This window comes from Vulpes lagopus, chromosome 8, assembly GCF_018345385.1.
Source record: "Vulpes lagopus strain Blue_001 chromosome 8, ASM1834538v1, whole genome shotgun sequence".
Classification (NCBI taxonomy): Eukaryota; Metazoa; Chordata; class Mammalia; order Carnivora; family Canidae; genus Vulpes; species Vulpes lagopus.
In genome coordinates, this window is record NC_054831.1 from 8,342,407 (window position 1) to 8,357,509 (window position 15,103).

At 37.7% G+C, this 15,103-nt stretch overlaps 1 protein-coding gene across 1 annotated transcript in view; it reads right to left on the minus strand.

Annotated features, from left to right (window-relative positions):
- The window catches only part of PSMD1 (proteasome 26S subunit, non-ATPase 1), a 91,973-nt gene that overhangs the window by 21,724 nt on the left and 55,146 nt on the right, over positions 1-15,103 (minus strand). The window contains exons 17-18 of the mRNA XM_041766712.1: positions 7,552-7,666; positions 3,636-3,752 (exon numbers count right to left, since the gene is read on the minus strand). Of these exons, the coding sequence (XP_041622646.1) occupies positions 3,636-3,752; positions 7,552-7,666 (232 nt within the window). The remainder of the gene's footprint in view (positions 1-3,635; positions 3,753-7,551; positions 7,667-15,103) is intronic.

Sequence of the window (15,103 nt, forward strand, 5' to 3'; positions counted from 1 at the left end):
GATAGTCATACAGAGAGAAAGAGAGAGAGGCAGAGACACAGGCAGAGGGAGAAGCAGGCTCCATGCACCGGGAGCCTGATGTGGGATTCGATCCCGGGTCTCCAGGATCACGCCCCGGGCCTAAGGCAGGCGCCAAACCGCTGCGCCACCCAGGGATCCCTCAAATTGTGATTTTAAAACTAGAAAAGCTTATCAAGCTTGGCCAAACATGATCCTTTTGCCAAAAGAGCACCTGTCAGTTGTGGTTACCTACCTACAGCAGGTAAATTTAAGCCAGATGATATTAGGCAAGGAGGAGCATCAGAGATTTTATTTTTACACTGTAATATTTTTATCCGATTCTATATATAATTATGTACATGTTCAAAAATGCTAAAGGTGGATTTCATCTACAAAAAGTACATTATTCTAGTTAAATGGTTCTGAATTTCTGGTCTAAGGGTTTTCTAAATTGGGTTTGTAATCACCCAGGGGCATATACATGTTCCTGGATCTATGTTGTTGAGACTGAGTGAGCAAATTTTGGCATAATAAAAAAACAAAGATGCAATGGAATTACTTAAACCAAGACCATAGTGTATAGAACTAAGCATTAAGGCAGCATTCTGTAAGAGGATGTGACATATATCATGCTTATTTAAATATTTCCTTTGGAACTTTCTACTTTGAGTTTTACAAACTATCTGAGAAAGTCCCTTTTGGATTCCTCTGAGGAGTGGTTATAGTCTTAATGAAATGAGCACTTCATTTCCATTTTATTTCCACTTAATTTCATGTACCAGTTTGCAACCTTGTGACTAGGACTCTGCAGTCTTGCAAACTTCTCTCTCTCTCTTTTTAAGATTTTACTTATTTATTTGAGAGAGAGAGAGAGAGAGTGAGCATGTGCACAGAGAGGGGCACAGGGGGAGGGAGAATCTAAGGCAGACTCCACACTCGATCCCATGACTGCTCAGGACCTGAGCTGAAACCAAGAATCAGATGCTTACTTAATGGACTGAGCCACCCAGGTGCCCCTCTTCAGCCTGTTAATAGCTTTTTCTTTTCAGCGAAATGTCACATACCATTCCAAAAGAATATCTTGTCTTTAGCAATTATCAGATAAAAGACAAAGGATATAAATGACAGTCCACAGAAATCTTTACTGCATGCTTAACAGCAGAAAACAATGAAACAGACTCAAACCTTTAAGAATTCATGAGCTGAGTAACAATTTCCCTCTAAGGAATAGTGTTTCCTAAAAAAATACCAGAACTTTACACACTGGTACACAGTTTTAGTCTCATAGTCGGTAAGGTATACGTTTAACTCTCCCCATGGAGTTTATGTTAATGGCAATGGCTAGCAGCAATAACTGCATTTCAACATTTTAAATTAATACTCAAGATTCTGATATAACCTGAAGATGGAAGAGCAACCCATGAATTCGCATCAGCTAAGACTTGGTTCAACAGCATTTTATGGAATGATTAAAAAATAATAATTCTTTAAATTCTGTATTTTTTCACTTTTTCTAAATGTGAAAAGGTTTTATTTATTAGAATAAAGAGTTGACTGTTTTTCAAACTACACAGCCTACCCTACTCCACTCCCATTCCAAAGGACCCTGCCATTGTTGGTGCAGAGTTCATGCTTGAAAAAAAAATCAACAAAATCCTACAGCAGAGGATGGAAAGATAGTAATTTATCTTATTCACAATACATATAATATGAAAGCAACATGTGAGGTCTAAGTGAGTAAATATCTATATATTATTGTTAGAAGAGGTGCATTCCATGGCCTAAACGTCCTTCTTTAATGACATTACTCAAGTGGATAACCTCCAGCTGATAAAGCTCAGAAGATCAAAAGCAGAAATAAATGCAAAAGCTACTCATATTACAACTGCTATATTTAAAAACAAAGGCCAAAAAGAAATGTGGACTCTCTGAAAAGATGTTTATGTTCTAGAAGATATAATATATGAATATATTATTAAAACAGAATGAGAAGCTAGGCTTCTATTTTTGGCAAGAATCCAATTTTTGGAAGTCTTACAGTTGATTCTGACAAAGTGAGCAGCACTGGATTAATGAAATAAAAATGATAGCGACTATTTAGAAATGGGAGTCTATTAAACAAAATTCCATAAAATGAGAATAATCAATGAATTCTGGAAATTCTTCTCTTCTCCACCCTCCCATCAATCTACTTTGCTGATAATGAGGATGGTCTACATTTTTTTGATGAGGCAAAAGACAGTATATGCCAATGGTTTTTCCAACTGTCAATTTTTTGACTGTTTCTCAAATAGAAGCAAAATCAATACAAAACTATTAAATGTCCTAATTTCAAGTTAAGAATAAAAAAGTTCTGAAATTACTGCCTTAGCTACACACATCTACTTAATATAGCAAAACTGGTAATTTTTAGTACATGTGAATAAGATCTATGCATTTTCTGTTTCTCAACAAAATGAGAAATTTTGGCTGAGGTGCCAAGATACATTAGATATCATACTCTAACATGATGTCTGGGAGACTGTCACAGGGAAATTTTAAAATAGATTATCTCAAAATCTGTGCTGGGAGTCATCCACAGGGCATCTGTGAGAAGTGGACTTGCAGAAGGATGTGTGAAGGGTATTTCTGTGGGGTAAATCTGGGCTTCAGAGGGACCACGTAGAGAAGTTAATATGATCGATTGTCACTGTGCACTGACATCTGACACGAAGAGTTAAGAGGCATTAGATATCCACTACAGTACTAGCAGAGAAGGAGAGGGAGATGGAGGAGAGGAGGGAGAAGACAGGAAAAGGGAGAGGGACGGGGCCAATAAAGCTGCAGAGAACTACATATTATACTCCTAGCTACAAGGGCAAAATATGCAGGACCACTTTTGTGAACAGATGTGGGCTAGAAAGAAAGAAAGCTGTCCACGAGCCATGTGAAACCCTGCCCAAAAGATCACCCCCAAGGGCAGTGACATTCTAACAGAGAATCTGGATACACTCATTTCTTTTTTAAATTTTTTTATTTTTATTTAATTTTATTTATTTATGATAGGCACACAGTGAGAGAGAGAGAGAGAGGCAGAGACATAGGCAGAGGGAGAAGCAGGCTCCATGCACTGGGAGCTCGACGTGGGATTCGATCCCAGGTCTCCAGGATCGCGCCCTGGGCCAAAGGGAGGCGCTAAACCGCTGCGCCACCCAGGGATCCCTCATTTCTAAACTGAGAATGTATATACCATGTAAAGTGAACGTAGGACATTTTATTACCTCAGAATGATGGATCAAAAAAGTCACGAACTGCCTGAGTTCACATCCTGTAGCATGGGAACAAGTTATCCTACTAAAGGCATTTTAAGAGGACAGCAAGAGGCAAAAATTAAAGTTCATTTTTATGATCCCATCAACCTGTAAGTTCTAATTTTTCAAGAATGGCTAAATAGCTGAATTAACAAAGTGACTAAAAATCTGTAAAAAAATGCACTTAAAGAATATTATAAAGTTATCTCTTTCTCCCACTTTTTTGCTTCCTGTGAGTTTAATGCCCACCACATTTGGGGTAAAAATGTCCTTAAAAGAAGATAAGTTACTAAAGAAAAGCCTAAACTAGCTCTCTTTTGGAGAATTTTTTTTTTATTTGCTCACCTTTGGACAAGTGATTTCAGTCTGCTGGATCATGATGAGAGCTGAAGCTATCAGAGCTCCTTGCCTCACATAGTTCACAGGGTCATTTGTCATCGGTTCTAACAAATTGATTGCTTCCTGAAAGCATTAAAAAAAAACCAAAACTTTAAGCTGTTATAGCTGGATTTTCAAATTAGTTACTGTCATTCTAAGTCAGTATTTTCATTTAACTTTGTAGTAAGTTCATTAAAGACTACTTGCAACTGAGTATGTCTTGTTTCAATATAATTGATGGTGAGAAGGAAGCTTGTAGAAGGAGTGCTCCTGTCTTGAGGTAAAAGTAAGTAACAGAAAACGAGATTGATGTTTGATAACAACTATTATTTTCCAGGCACAGCATGTATTTTATACATGTTATATCCCATATATTTCTATCAATCCTAAAACAAAAACAACAATAACAATATAAAACAATCTTTATAAACAAAGAAACAGGTTAAGAAATTCATCCAAAGTCAGACAAGTAGAGAACTCAGTCCAATCTGACCCTAAAACCTGGATTAATTATCCAACTTCCTTCAAATACTAGGGTAAAGTAATGGCTTCAATGATTTTATAAGACCTAACATAAAAAAAAATTAAATCGACATTTAACAGGATTTTCCCAGTATCACATTCTTCAGAATAATCAGTTCTATGAAAAAAGGATTCCTTGATGAAATAAGTATGGTAGTTCCTATGTACTATATAACACCTTGTTTCGGAGATTCAAAATATATATAGAATTTGATAAGCTATACATCATTGATAATGATATACATTATGGCAAAAGATCCAGAAAGCCTTATTAAAGAAATCACTCAAACTCTGCTTAACCCACCACCTGTTCACTGTATTTGACCAAGAACTCTTTGGTTCTATATAACTTCTGTTAAGGACATGCAGGAACTTTCTTAAGTGCCACTTTGTAACATTCCTTATAAGGTCTTTGGTACATATAAATCCAGAGGAACAGAGAATGGGTTTACAAGATTATCAAATTTCTTTTTTTTCTTTAAGATTTTATTTATTTATTCATGAGAGAGACACAGAGAGAGGCAGAGACATGGGCAGAGGGAGAAGCAGACACCCTGTGGGGAGCCCAACGTGGGACTTGATCCCCGGACCATGGGATCCTGACCTGAGCCAAAGGGAGACACACTCAACCACTGAGCCACTCAGGTACCCCTCAAATTTATTTCTTAACACAATATGCCATTTCTTAAATATCCTTGTTTCAAGGACAAGGAAAGACAAAGTTGCATCCTTTTTTAAAGACAACAGCTTCAGATTTCTTTACATGAGGATTTATTTATTTTAAAAATCAGAGCTGTTAACAGATAATATACATACCAGGTAAGTGTATTCTTTCTCCCCATTTCACTGAAAAATGCCACGACATTGTGCAGAGGAGTTTTCAAACACTATTCATAGTATTGTCAATATTGTTTATGAGGTAGTCATGATAAAAAATATAACCAAATTTCCAAGTTGTAAGTTAAAAGACACTAACTGGGACGCCTGGGTGGCTCAGTGGTTGAGCATCTGCCTTTGGCTCAGGGCGTGATCCTGGAGTTCCAGGATCGAGTCCCACATCGGGCTCCCTGCATGGAGTCTGCTTCTCCCTCTGCCTGTGTCTCTGCCTCTCACTGTGTTTCTCATGAGTAAATAAATAAAATCTTAAAAAGAAAAAGACACTAACTTGGTCTTTGAGGTATGTGATATAACCTCAACCTTAAGATAAATTTCAGAATAAAAAAAAAGTTTTAGGTTTTTAAGAAATAAAAATAAAGCACCAAACCTTGGTCAGATAGGTATTATTATGTAGATCATACAAATGTCTAGAAATTAAGCAGATTTGCTTAGTATGAGTAACAAAAATTTTTTACTGAATTAACTTTTCAAATGCTGTGTCTCAAAGAACACTTGCTCCTAGATATCATATTAAGTTTACAATAATCTGGAAGGAAAAAAAAAATCTAATGTACATTTAACTTACGAGGCTTGACATAAATGTCTGCTGAAGACCTGAGGGGAAAATACTTCATAAGACATTCAACTATAATTTACCTTTGTTTACAGAACAGATGTGTTCCAGAAAAAAATGGACAGCCAATTTCTACATAAACTGTATTTTATATACCCAATGATATTCCTTTTGTTTTTTTAATTTTAATTTATTTATGATAGTCACACACACACACACACAGAGAGAGAGAGAGAGGCAGAGACACAGGCAGAGGGAGAAGCAGGCTCCATGCACCGGGAGCCTGACGTGGGATTCGATCCCGGGTCTCCAGGATCGCGCCCTGGGCCAAAGGCAGGCGCTAAACCGCTGCGCCACCCAGGGATCCCCCCCAATGATATTCCTAACAAAACTAAAGATACAGTCTCATGTTAAGAAATTCCCTCCAAAAGAAAACACTTTAAAAACAAATCTCTGTGAGAACAGAGAGTACGCCCAACTTGTTCACCATCATATCTTTCAATGATCTTCCCCCGCCACCATTGAGTTGACAAATATTTACTGAATGCCTACTATGTGGCAGTCCTGACACAGGTTCTAGCAGTGAGCATTCTGTTCTTAGGGACCTTACATTTCAGGGCAGAGGAGACAGACAATAAATAAATAGGTATAAAAATATGTCAGGTGGTGATAAGTCCTATGAAGAAAAAAAAAAGCAGGGTAGGGAAACAAATGAGAATACTGAAAGGGGATGTCTCTATAAATTTTTATGCACTTTTTATCACAAATAGTGAAAATGTCTATTTTAATTCCTAGCTTCAGTAACATTTTATGTGACTAGAAAAAATTAAGCAAATTAAAATTTAATTCCTGGACTCAAGTAATAAATGTTTTATTTTATTTTGGATGAGAGGTTAAAAAAATTACTCTTCTGATGAAAAAACACTGGGAGCAAAACCTAGTTATGCTCTTGTTCTTTATGTTCTCATTCTCATTATGTTTGTGTTCTCTCTCTCTCACACACATACATACAACCATGCACACATGCACTATTAAAAGAAAAGTTCATATTTTGGGGGGTGGTCAAAGTGGTGTGCATTTGTGCCATGAAAGGCAAAAACGTGATGATTATGTCATTGTTGTGAATCAAGAATACTTGCTTAAGCAACAGAACATTTCATTATGAATCTCATGATGAACTGTATTTTCCAATCATCTATTTGGAACCCAACTCTTCGTCATTTTTTTTTAGATTATTTATTTGAGATAGAGAATGACAGAGAGCAAGCACAAGCCAGGGGGCAGAGGGAGAGGGAGAAGCAGGTTCCCCACTGAGCAGGGAACCCAAATGGGACTCCATCCCAGGACCCTAAGATCATGACCTGAGCTGAAGGCAGACACTTAACCAATTGAGACCCCCAAGTGCCCCTGTTTTGTCACTTTTGAGGACTTAACAAATATCAGGTTGCCTATTATGTTTATGAGGAGAGATCAGGCAAATAGGCGATTTGCTTAAAACAATCAAAGTTAATTGATTTTGGTGGTCTCATATGAGAATCTTGATTTCCACGATACTAATCATGTCAATTAAACATGTAAATTACCATGTAAAGGGAACAGAGTAATTCTTTAAGAAAAAAGAATATTTTATCTTTTTTATAAAAAAAAAAAATCAACGCTTTCAAAGAAAAATTCAACAGCGTTGTTTTCATTAGAATCACCCATGTAATGTGGTGGTTCATTCTTCTTAACTGGCTTTGAGCAACCCAACACAGTAAAATGAGGAAGTTAGTTCTGGGAAGCTTTGTGAGGCAAGTTAACTCTTATAGATCACACCATACTTGCATTTTTACAGTGGTTGTATAAACTTTTCTGCAAAGGAAAACAGTGTGGTGCCAGGAAAGAACTGACCCCACTGGCTTTGGGCTTTACCTTGTTTCCTGTACCAGCACAGCAGATGCCCAGGGCCATAGCAGCTCCATAACGCACATGAGGATTGTAACTCTCTGACAACAATGAAACAACGCTGGGGCACTGTTCAGGGGTCCTGATAAGAAATAGAGAAAGTGAAGACAGTGTTATAGGTAAAATATTTTAAATCAAGATGGAAGAATTTTAACTATTTTCTTAAACTTATGGGAAATAACAGATATATTCACACAGAAGTTGGAGAATTATTATTATTTTTTAAAGATTTTATTTATTTATTCATGAGAGACAGAGAGAAAGAGAGAGCAAGGGGGGGAGGGCAGAGACACAGGCAGAGGGAGAAGCAGGCTCCATGCAGGGAGCCTGCGGGACTTGATCCCGGGACTCCAGGATCACGCCCTGAGCCAATGGCAGGCGCTAAATCGCTGAGCCACCAGGGATCCCCAGAAGTTGGAGAATTAAAAATCACCTATGGAATTCTAATTATTGATATTAAAAATCTATCTTCAATATTCAGAGAATGTACACAAAGCAGAATATATCAGTAATTCCTCAACCACAGCTTTGTATTATAGTCCTTCCCTTGTGCCTCCTCCATAGTGAGTAATAACCATGACGGTGTGGGAGGCACACAATACTCTACATCAATTCTTATCTTTCTTACTTACTTTGTGTTTTGTGTCAGAAGACAAAAACTGATATAGAGACTCCGGCATGTTTCCAAAGCTACATAAAAGATTTGAATCACCCAGTATAACTCTGATTCAATATCAAATTGGTAAATATGCCTTGATAATAAAAAAATTCTGGTTTTTTTCTTTAGCAATTACTGGTGTTGATAAGAACAGAAATTGTTCTTTTTTAAAAAAGATTTTATTTATTTGAGAGAGAGTGAGAGTGCGAATGTGGGGAAAAGCAAAGGGAGTGGGACAAACAGACTCCATGCTGAGCACAGAACCCAAGATGGGGCTCAATCTCATGACCCCGAGACCATCACTCCAGCTCAAATCAAGAGTAGGATGCTCAACCAACTGAACAGGAAGGTACCCAAGAAATTGTTATTTTCTCAACCTCTTCATATTTTAGCAAAGACAAAAACCAGGGCAATGTTGACTAATGAAGTACCTGACCTCATCTTTACAGTGGTTACTCCTTTGGGGCAGCAGGGGCAGAAACTAGAAGAGAATGTAGAGGAGTGTGTAGGTGGCTGACAAAGATCTCAAACTGGGTTGCTGGTTACAGTGTGTGTTTAGTTGTGAAAATTCATCAAGCTGTAGGTTAATTATGTGCATGTTTTTGGATGTATATTACACTGCAATAAAAACTTAAAGGAAAAGACTAGCTATTGACTACATTTAATTTATTCTTTTCTTTCTTTTTTTTTTTTTTAAGATTTGTTTATTTATTTATGGTAGACATAGAGAGAGAGAGAGAGAGAGGCAGAGACACAGGAGGAGGAAGAAGCAGGCTCCATGTCCAGAGCCCGCCAAAGGACTCGATCCCGGGACTCCAGGACCGCACCCTGGGCCAAAGGCAGGCACTAAACCACTGAGCCACCCAGGGATCCCCCTGACTACATTTAATTTAAAAGATTTTTAAAGACTATCTTGTTGTGAATGAAAGCAGTTATTACCTACAGACCAATTCAAATCTGTAGCTCTTTGTTGGAATTGTCCTCTAGCCTCAAACTCTAGTAAGTAGTAAATTCAAATTTCAAATGGAGTAGAGCCAAATTTATGAAAATTGTCCTGAAAAATGGAATTTTGCTACAAGAGAAGGTTGGATTTCCTCCTTACAACAGAGTCCATCATTCTTTCTTGAAAATATTCTCAGTTTGACTAAGCTTCCTAATAACTTTTCTTGACTCTTTTGCTGGAATATAAAAAACAAAATGAGCAAATAACTGAAAATGTAGTAATAATATACACCTTCTGTTAATGCACACTGACATAACTATACATTATATAAGAGGAAGCCATGAAGTCATAAACACATGTTCCAGTTCTTGTTTTGTGTCTAAATAGCTGGGATAATTTAGACAAGATTCAATGAAGCAAAGACTTTGGGATCCCTTTCTATGTATGAAAAAAGAAGGAATGGAACTAGAAGTTCTGTAATATCTTTCCCACTTTACAATTCTATGGCTTTTATTATATTTTATTTTTTAAAGATTTTATTTATTTATTCATGAGAGATAGACAGAGGGGGCGGGGGAGAGAGAGTCGCAGAGACATAGGCAGAAGGAGAAGCAGGCTCCCCATAAGGAGTCTGATGTGGGATGTGATCCCGGATCCCAGGATCAGGACCTGAGCTGAAGGCAGACGCTCAACCACTGAGCAACCCAGGCAGACATACCTGGGTTCTTTGTAAAAAAGGAAAGGTAACTCATACCCAAACATTCATTTAAAATAATATAATATAAAGTGAGTTGGATATTAAACCTAGAAAGTTGGCTGTAATCAGGGCCCTGACCTCCAAATCTCCTCACCAACTTTTTAAGAAGCTAATGGCACACAGAACACTTACCCACTTGTCCCTCAGCAGCAGCAAGGGCAGGACATTCTAGGGAAAACTGACTCACACCAAAAAGCTTTTTCTAACTATATCTTAAAGCTTCATTTATTTTATGATGCTCACTTATTAAAAAAGTATTATACTTCAAATAGGATTAATAGTTTCATGAGATTCAGCGAAAATTTTGCCAGGGAACATAAATACTGGGAGCTTAATGCAGAGCTTTACCTAGCTGATTACCATAAAGGCTAAAATAGGTTGTGAGGGCTCTAAACTCAAAAGACATAAAAAAAAATTCTTGTTAAGTTTCTTAGTCTATAACAGTTCCAATGCTGACACATTCTTCAGTAAAATGTTAAGACAAGAAATGATAAATTATTTAATAAATTAGCTTAGACATTCAGCTTCTTCAAGAGTACAATAAAACCAGAATATTCTATGTTTACTCTAATTCTTAGCAAGTAGCTCTAAAAGGACAAAAGAGTCCTTCTAAGCAATGACTGGAATGTAAATATTCACTGAAAGCAAAGCTTCTGCACATTAATCTTTGTCTAAACATATAACACACATAAAATGTATGCATAAATATAAAAATTTTAAAGTAACAGTTATTAATAAGTGAATAAATGGCGAAACAATTATCGCCATCACTTTGAGGCTTGAAGTGAATTAATTGTTCAGCATAATTGTTACAATGGCTGCTAACATAATAAAAATAGAAACAAGTAGACCTTATATGCACTGCCAACCCTGCCTCTCCAAAAAAGAGAGACAGAAAGAGAGAAATTGAACCTCAACGTGACCAAGCCTCAAGATCCAACTATCAATTTACAGGAAATACAGAAGACCAAAAACACATTATACTACACATAGGGATATAACAACACGCAATTAGTAAAATCCATACTGTGCAAACTAGACAGTAGTAATGACCCAGTTTCTTCAACAAATAAACTGCAAGGTAGAAACAAACAGGTGAAGAAAAAGAGAGAGATTAAAAGAAAATACACCAAATCTTTAATAATAGCCCATAAAACTTCCTTTCATTTATTTTAGATAATTCTAACACTACTTGAATCTTAGCTTTTCTATGCAAACATTTATCTCTTAGATAATATCACAAAAATAATTCATCATTTGATATAACTCCCTTAGATTAGCATTTATAACAAAGTACTTAAATGACTAATCCCTGATCTGCAATAAAAACTGATCTCTGCACCTGCATATTATATTTTTTAAAGATTTTATTTATTTATTCATGAGAGACACAGAGACATAGGCAGAGGGAGAAGCAGGCTCCATGCAGGGAGCCCGATGCGGGACTCGATCCCAGGACTCCAGGATCACGCCCTCGGCCAAAGGCAGATGCTCAACCACTGAGCCACCCAGGCGTCCCATATTTATTTATTTATAAATATATTTTATTTATTTGTTTATTTATTGGGGAGGGTAGAGCATGTGTGAATGAGGGGAGGCGCAGGGAGAGAGACAAGCAGACCCCTCCTGAGCATGGGGCCAAGACAACAAATGGAGCCAAAATCAAGAGTTGGACACTCAACAAACTGAGCCACCCAAGCACCCCTCCATGAATATATTTAGAAAAAATAAATGTCTAAAATGATCAAGTCACAGGAAAATAGTATGCTTTGTTTTATTTAATAGGGAGAGGTAGTAAGCAAGGAATTCAATAGTTTGGAAAGCACTGTATTAGCATAAAATGCGTTACATATGACAACTTTTTCACGTATTTATATTTTGGTATGTTAAATTTAAAAGCATATTTTCTCGGACAATTATAAATGTGCTAGCCACATTTGTTTTTTTTTTTTAATTTTTTTTTTAATTTTTATTTATTTATGATAGTCACAGAGAGATAGAGAGAGAGGCAGAGACACAGGCAGAGGGAGAAGCAGGCTCCATGCACCGGGAGCCCGACGTGGGATTCGATCCAGGGTCTCCAGGATCGCGCCCTGGGCCAAAGGCAGGCGCCAAACCTCTGCGCCACCCAGGGATCCCGCCACATTTGTTTTTAACAATGGAGCTACTACATGTGGTGAGAACTGTACCAACTTTCTTATTCATTTTTTGGCTAGTTTGTAAAACTAAAAAAGTGAATATCATTAGGTTAAAAAGTGAGAGATATATTTTCTGAATGTTATTTTCATTACAATATAAACGAGATGCATCAAATATTCATCATTAGGAAAATAACTGAAAAGGAAGACAGCAGGTTTGTTTTCCCAGCGTACTTTCTTTTCTTTTTTTAAAATTATTTATTTATTTATTCATGAGAGGGAGGGGAGAGAGAGAGAGAGAGAGGCAGAGACATAGGCAGAGGGAGGAGAAGCAGGCTCCATGTAGGAAGCTTGATGCAGGACTCGATCCCAGGATTCCATGATCATACCCTGAGCCAAAGGCAGATAACCACTGAGCCACCCAGGCATCCCAGTCCAATGTACTTTCATCCCACGAGCCTCTGTATCCCAAGCTGCTGCTACATATGAATTTTCACTTGCTCAATTTAGATCTATCAACTACATGTAAGGTACCATTAAGAAAACAAAACAAAATTACACAGATCCTGCCCTAAATTGTACAAATTTAGTCCTACCTTTAATATAAATATATATATTTTAAAGATTTTATTTATTTACTCATAGAGACAGAGAGAGGCAGAGGGAGAAGCAGGCATCATACAGAGAGCTTGACGCGGGATTCGATCCGGGGTCTCCAGGATCACGCCCTGGGCTGCAGGCGGTGCTAAACCTCTGCACCACCGGGGCTGCCCTAATATAAATATTTTGAAGTCATTTTACTAGACTTCATAGAACTAAAAATAGCCAGTTTTAGATAAGTTTTTGCTTTATTTCCAAACAGATTGTTTCTTTTAGGTGTTACCAAAATAGGGTGAAAATATGTCAAAAGGTGAGAAGAAAGTAGATTCATAAGATTTATATAAAGAACTCTACTTCACCCTAATAAAAAACGTAGCTCTTAAAAATATCAAATTGGGGCAGCCCCAGTGGCGCAGCGGTTTAGCACCGCCTGCAGCCTAGGGCATGACCCTGGAGACCCAGGATCGAGTCCCACGTTGGGCTCTCTGCATGGTGCCTGCTTCTCCCTCTGCCTGTGTCTCTGCCTCTCTCTCCTCTCTCTGTGTCTCTATGAATAAATAAATAAATAATCTTTAAAAAAATCAAATTGCATTCCTGGATCTAGAGAAATCTGTAATATTCAAATTTGTAATATTCAAAAAATAATAGTATTATTAGCACATTCCTTTCCATCATTCCTTAAAATGAGCAAAGGAAAGACTTATAGTATGAGTGGGATGCTATCAACTTGTACATTATTAAAGTATCAATATTTCCTTGATTTTATAAAATGAACATAAATATACTTCAATTCTCAGAAAGTTTAATTCATTTCTGATATTTAAATAAGTATCCTGATAATAGAAGTTTACCTTTAAAGCTGATTACAGTAATTACTGAAGACTTGCAGAGCTGAGCAAATTTACATCAAATATTTGCATCTTTGAATCAACTTTTATAGAAGTCTGTAATCTAGACAAAAACTCACAACAACCAGGGGACAGCTTAATGAAGCATTGTAAGAGAGTGCTGTGATGTTTTAAACTGCCCATCTATCACCTCTCTACTCCTGAGACTGGTGGTGTCAGTGGAGAGGGCAGTCTGTGTCCTAAACACTTGTTACTGAGAATAAATTGGGCTTCAGCCTGTCTGGTGGTTCCCTGAAGCACCAGTGCAATAGTCTGCCCTTGTTTCACCAAACTTAGAGTACTCCCAGGGTTGGAGCAACTTCCCAAGTGACATTTGTCGAAAACACTTAGAAGCAAAAAAAGTAGGGGTAGCCTGGGTGGTTCAGCCATTTAGCGCCTGCCTTCGGCCCAGGACGTGATCCTAGAGACCCAGGAACGAGTGCCACGTCCAGCTCCCTGCATGGAGCCTGCTTCTCCCTCTGCCTGTGTCTCTGCCTCTCTCTGTGTCTCTCATAAATAAATAAATAAAATCTTAAAAAAAAAAAAAGGCAAAAAAGTACTGGCCATGGGAGCCTGGGGCAAGGATTAATTAATTGGCTAGGCAATAAGCAGACCGAGAAGCACGGCAGTCTGGGTGGCTAAGTCAATAGGACAGACAGAGAAGCTTGGGAAAAAAGAGGCTAGGAAAGGAGATATGTGTAGTTAATAAGGGTTTTAAAAGCTGCTGCATATACTGGGGGAATCAAGACTACCACATGAATACTCAGGTTGGACACACGCTCAGGAAAGCCTTAAGACTAAACTTTCACTTCAGGCTCAGCACACACAGGAACTGAAGGCTAAGGCACAGTGATAAACGACCTGGCTGAGTGCTAACGGACTGTTCCAACACAATTTGCAAAGACGGAGAGAGTCTTTTTCCTTTTCCCTTTCCTTGGCTCCAGGCATTTAAGGAAACTCTTGTCACTAGCTAACCACTAGGCTAATGTAACACAGACTTCAGAGGCCATTCATGAGAAAGAATACAGACTTTATAAAACTTCTTTTAAAAAGTCACCAAAGGGCGGCCCTGGTGGCGCAGTGGTTTAGTGCCGCCTGCAGCCCAGGGCGTGATCCTGGGGACCCTGGATCGAGTACCACATCAGGCTGTCTGAATGATGCCTGCTTCTCCCTCTGCCTGTGTCTCTGCCTCTCTCTCTATGTGTCTCTATGAGTGAATAAATAAAATCTTAAAATAAAATAAAATAAAAAAATAAAAACAAAAAGTCACCAAACAACCATAACAAGCAGCAATATAAACCCCTGGAAGCGGGAGGGGGCAGAGAATCTGATTTCCTTTGTTTCTCACATTGTAATATTCAAAACATCCAGTTTTCAACAAAAAATTATGAATCATGCAAAGAAAAAAATGAAGTATAGCCCATTCACAGGAAAAAAGAAACAGAATCAGTCCCTGAGTAAGCCCAGGTATTGAACTTAAACTATCTTAAATATATTCAAAGTGAAAAAAAAGAAAGGCAAATAACTAAAGAAAAC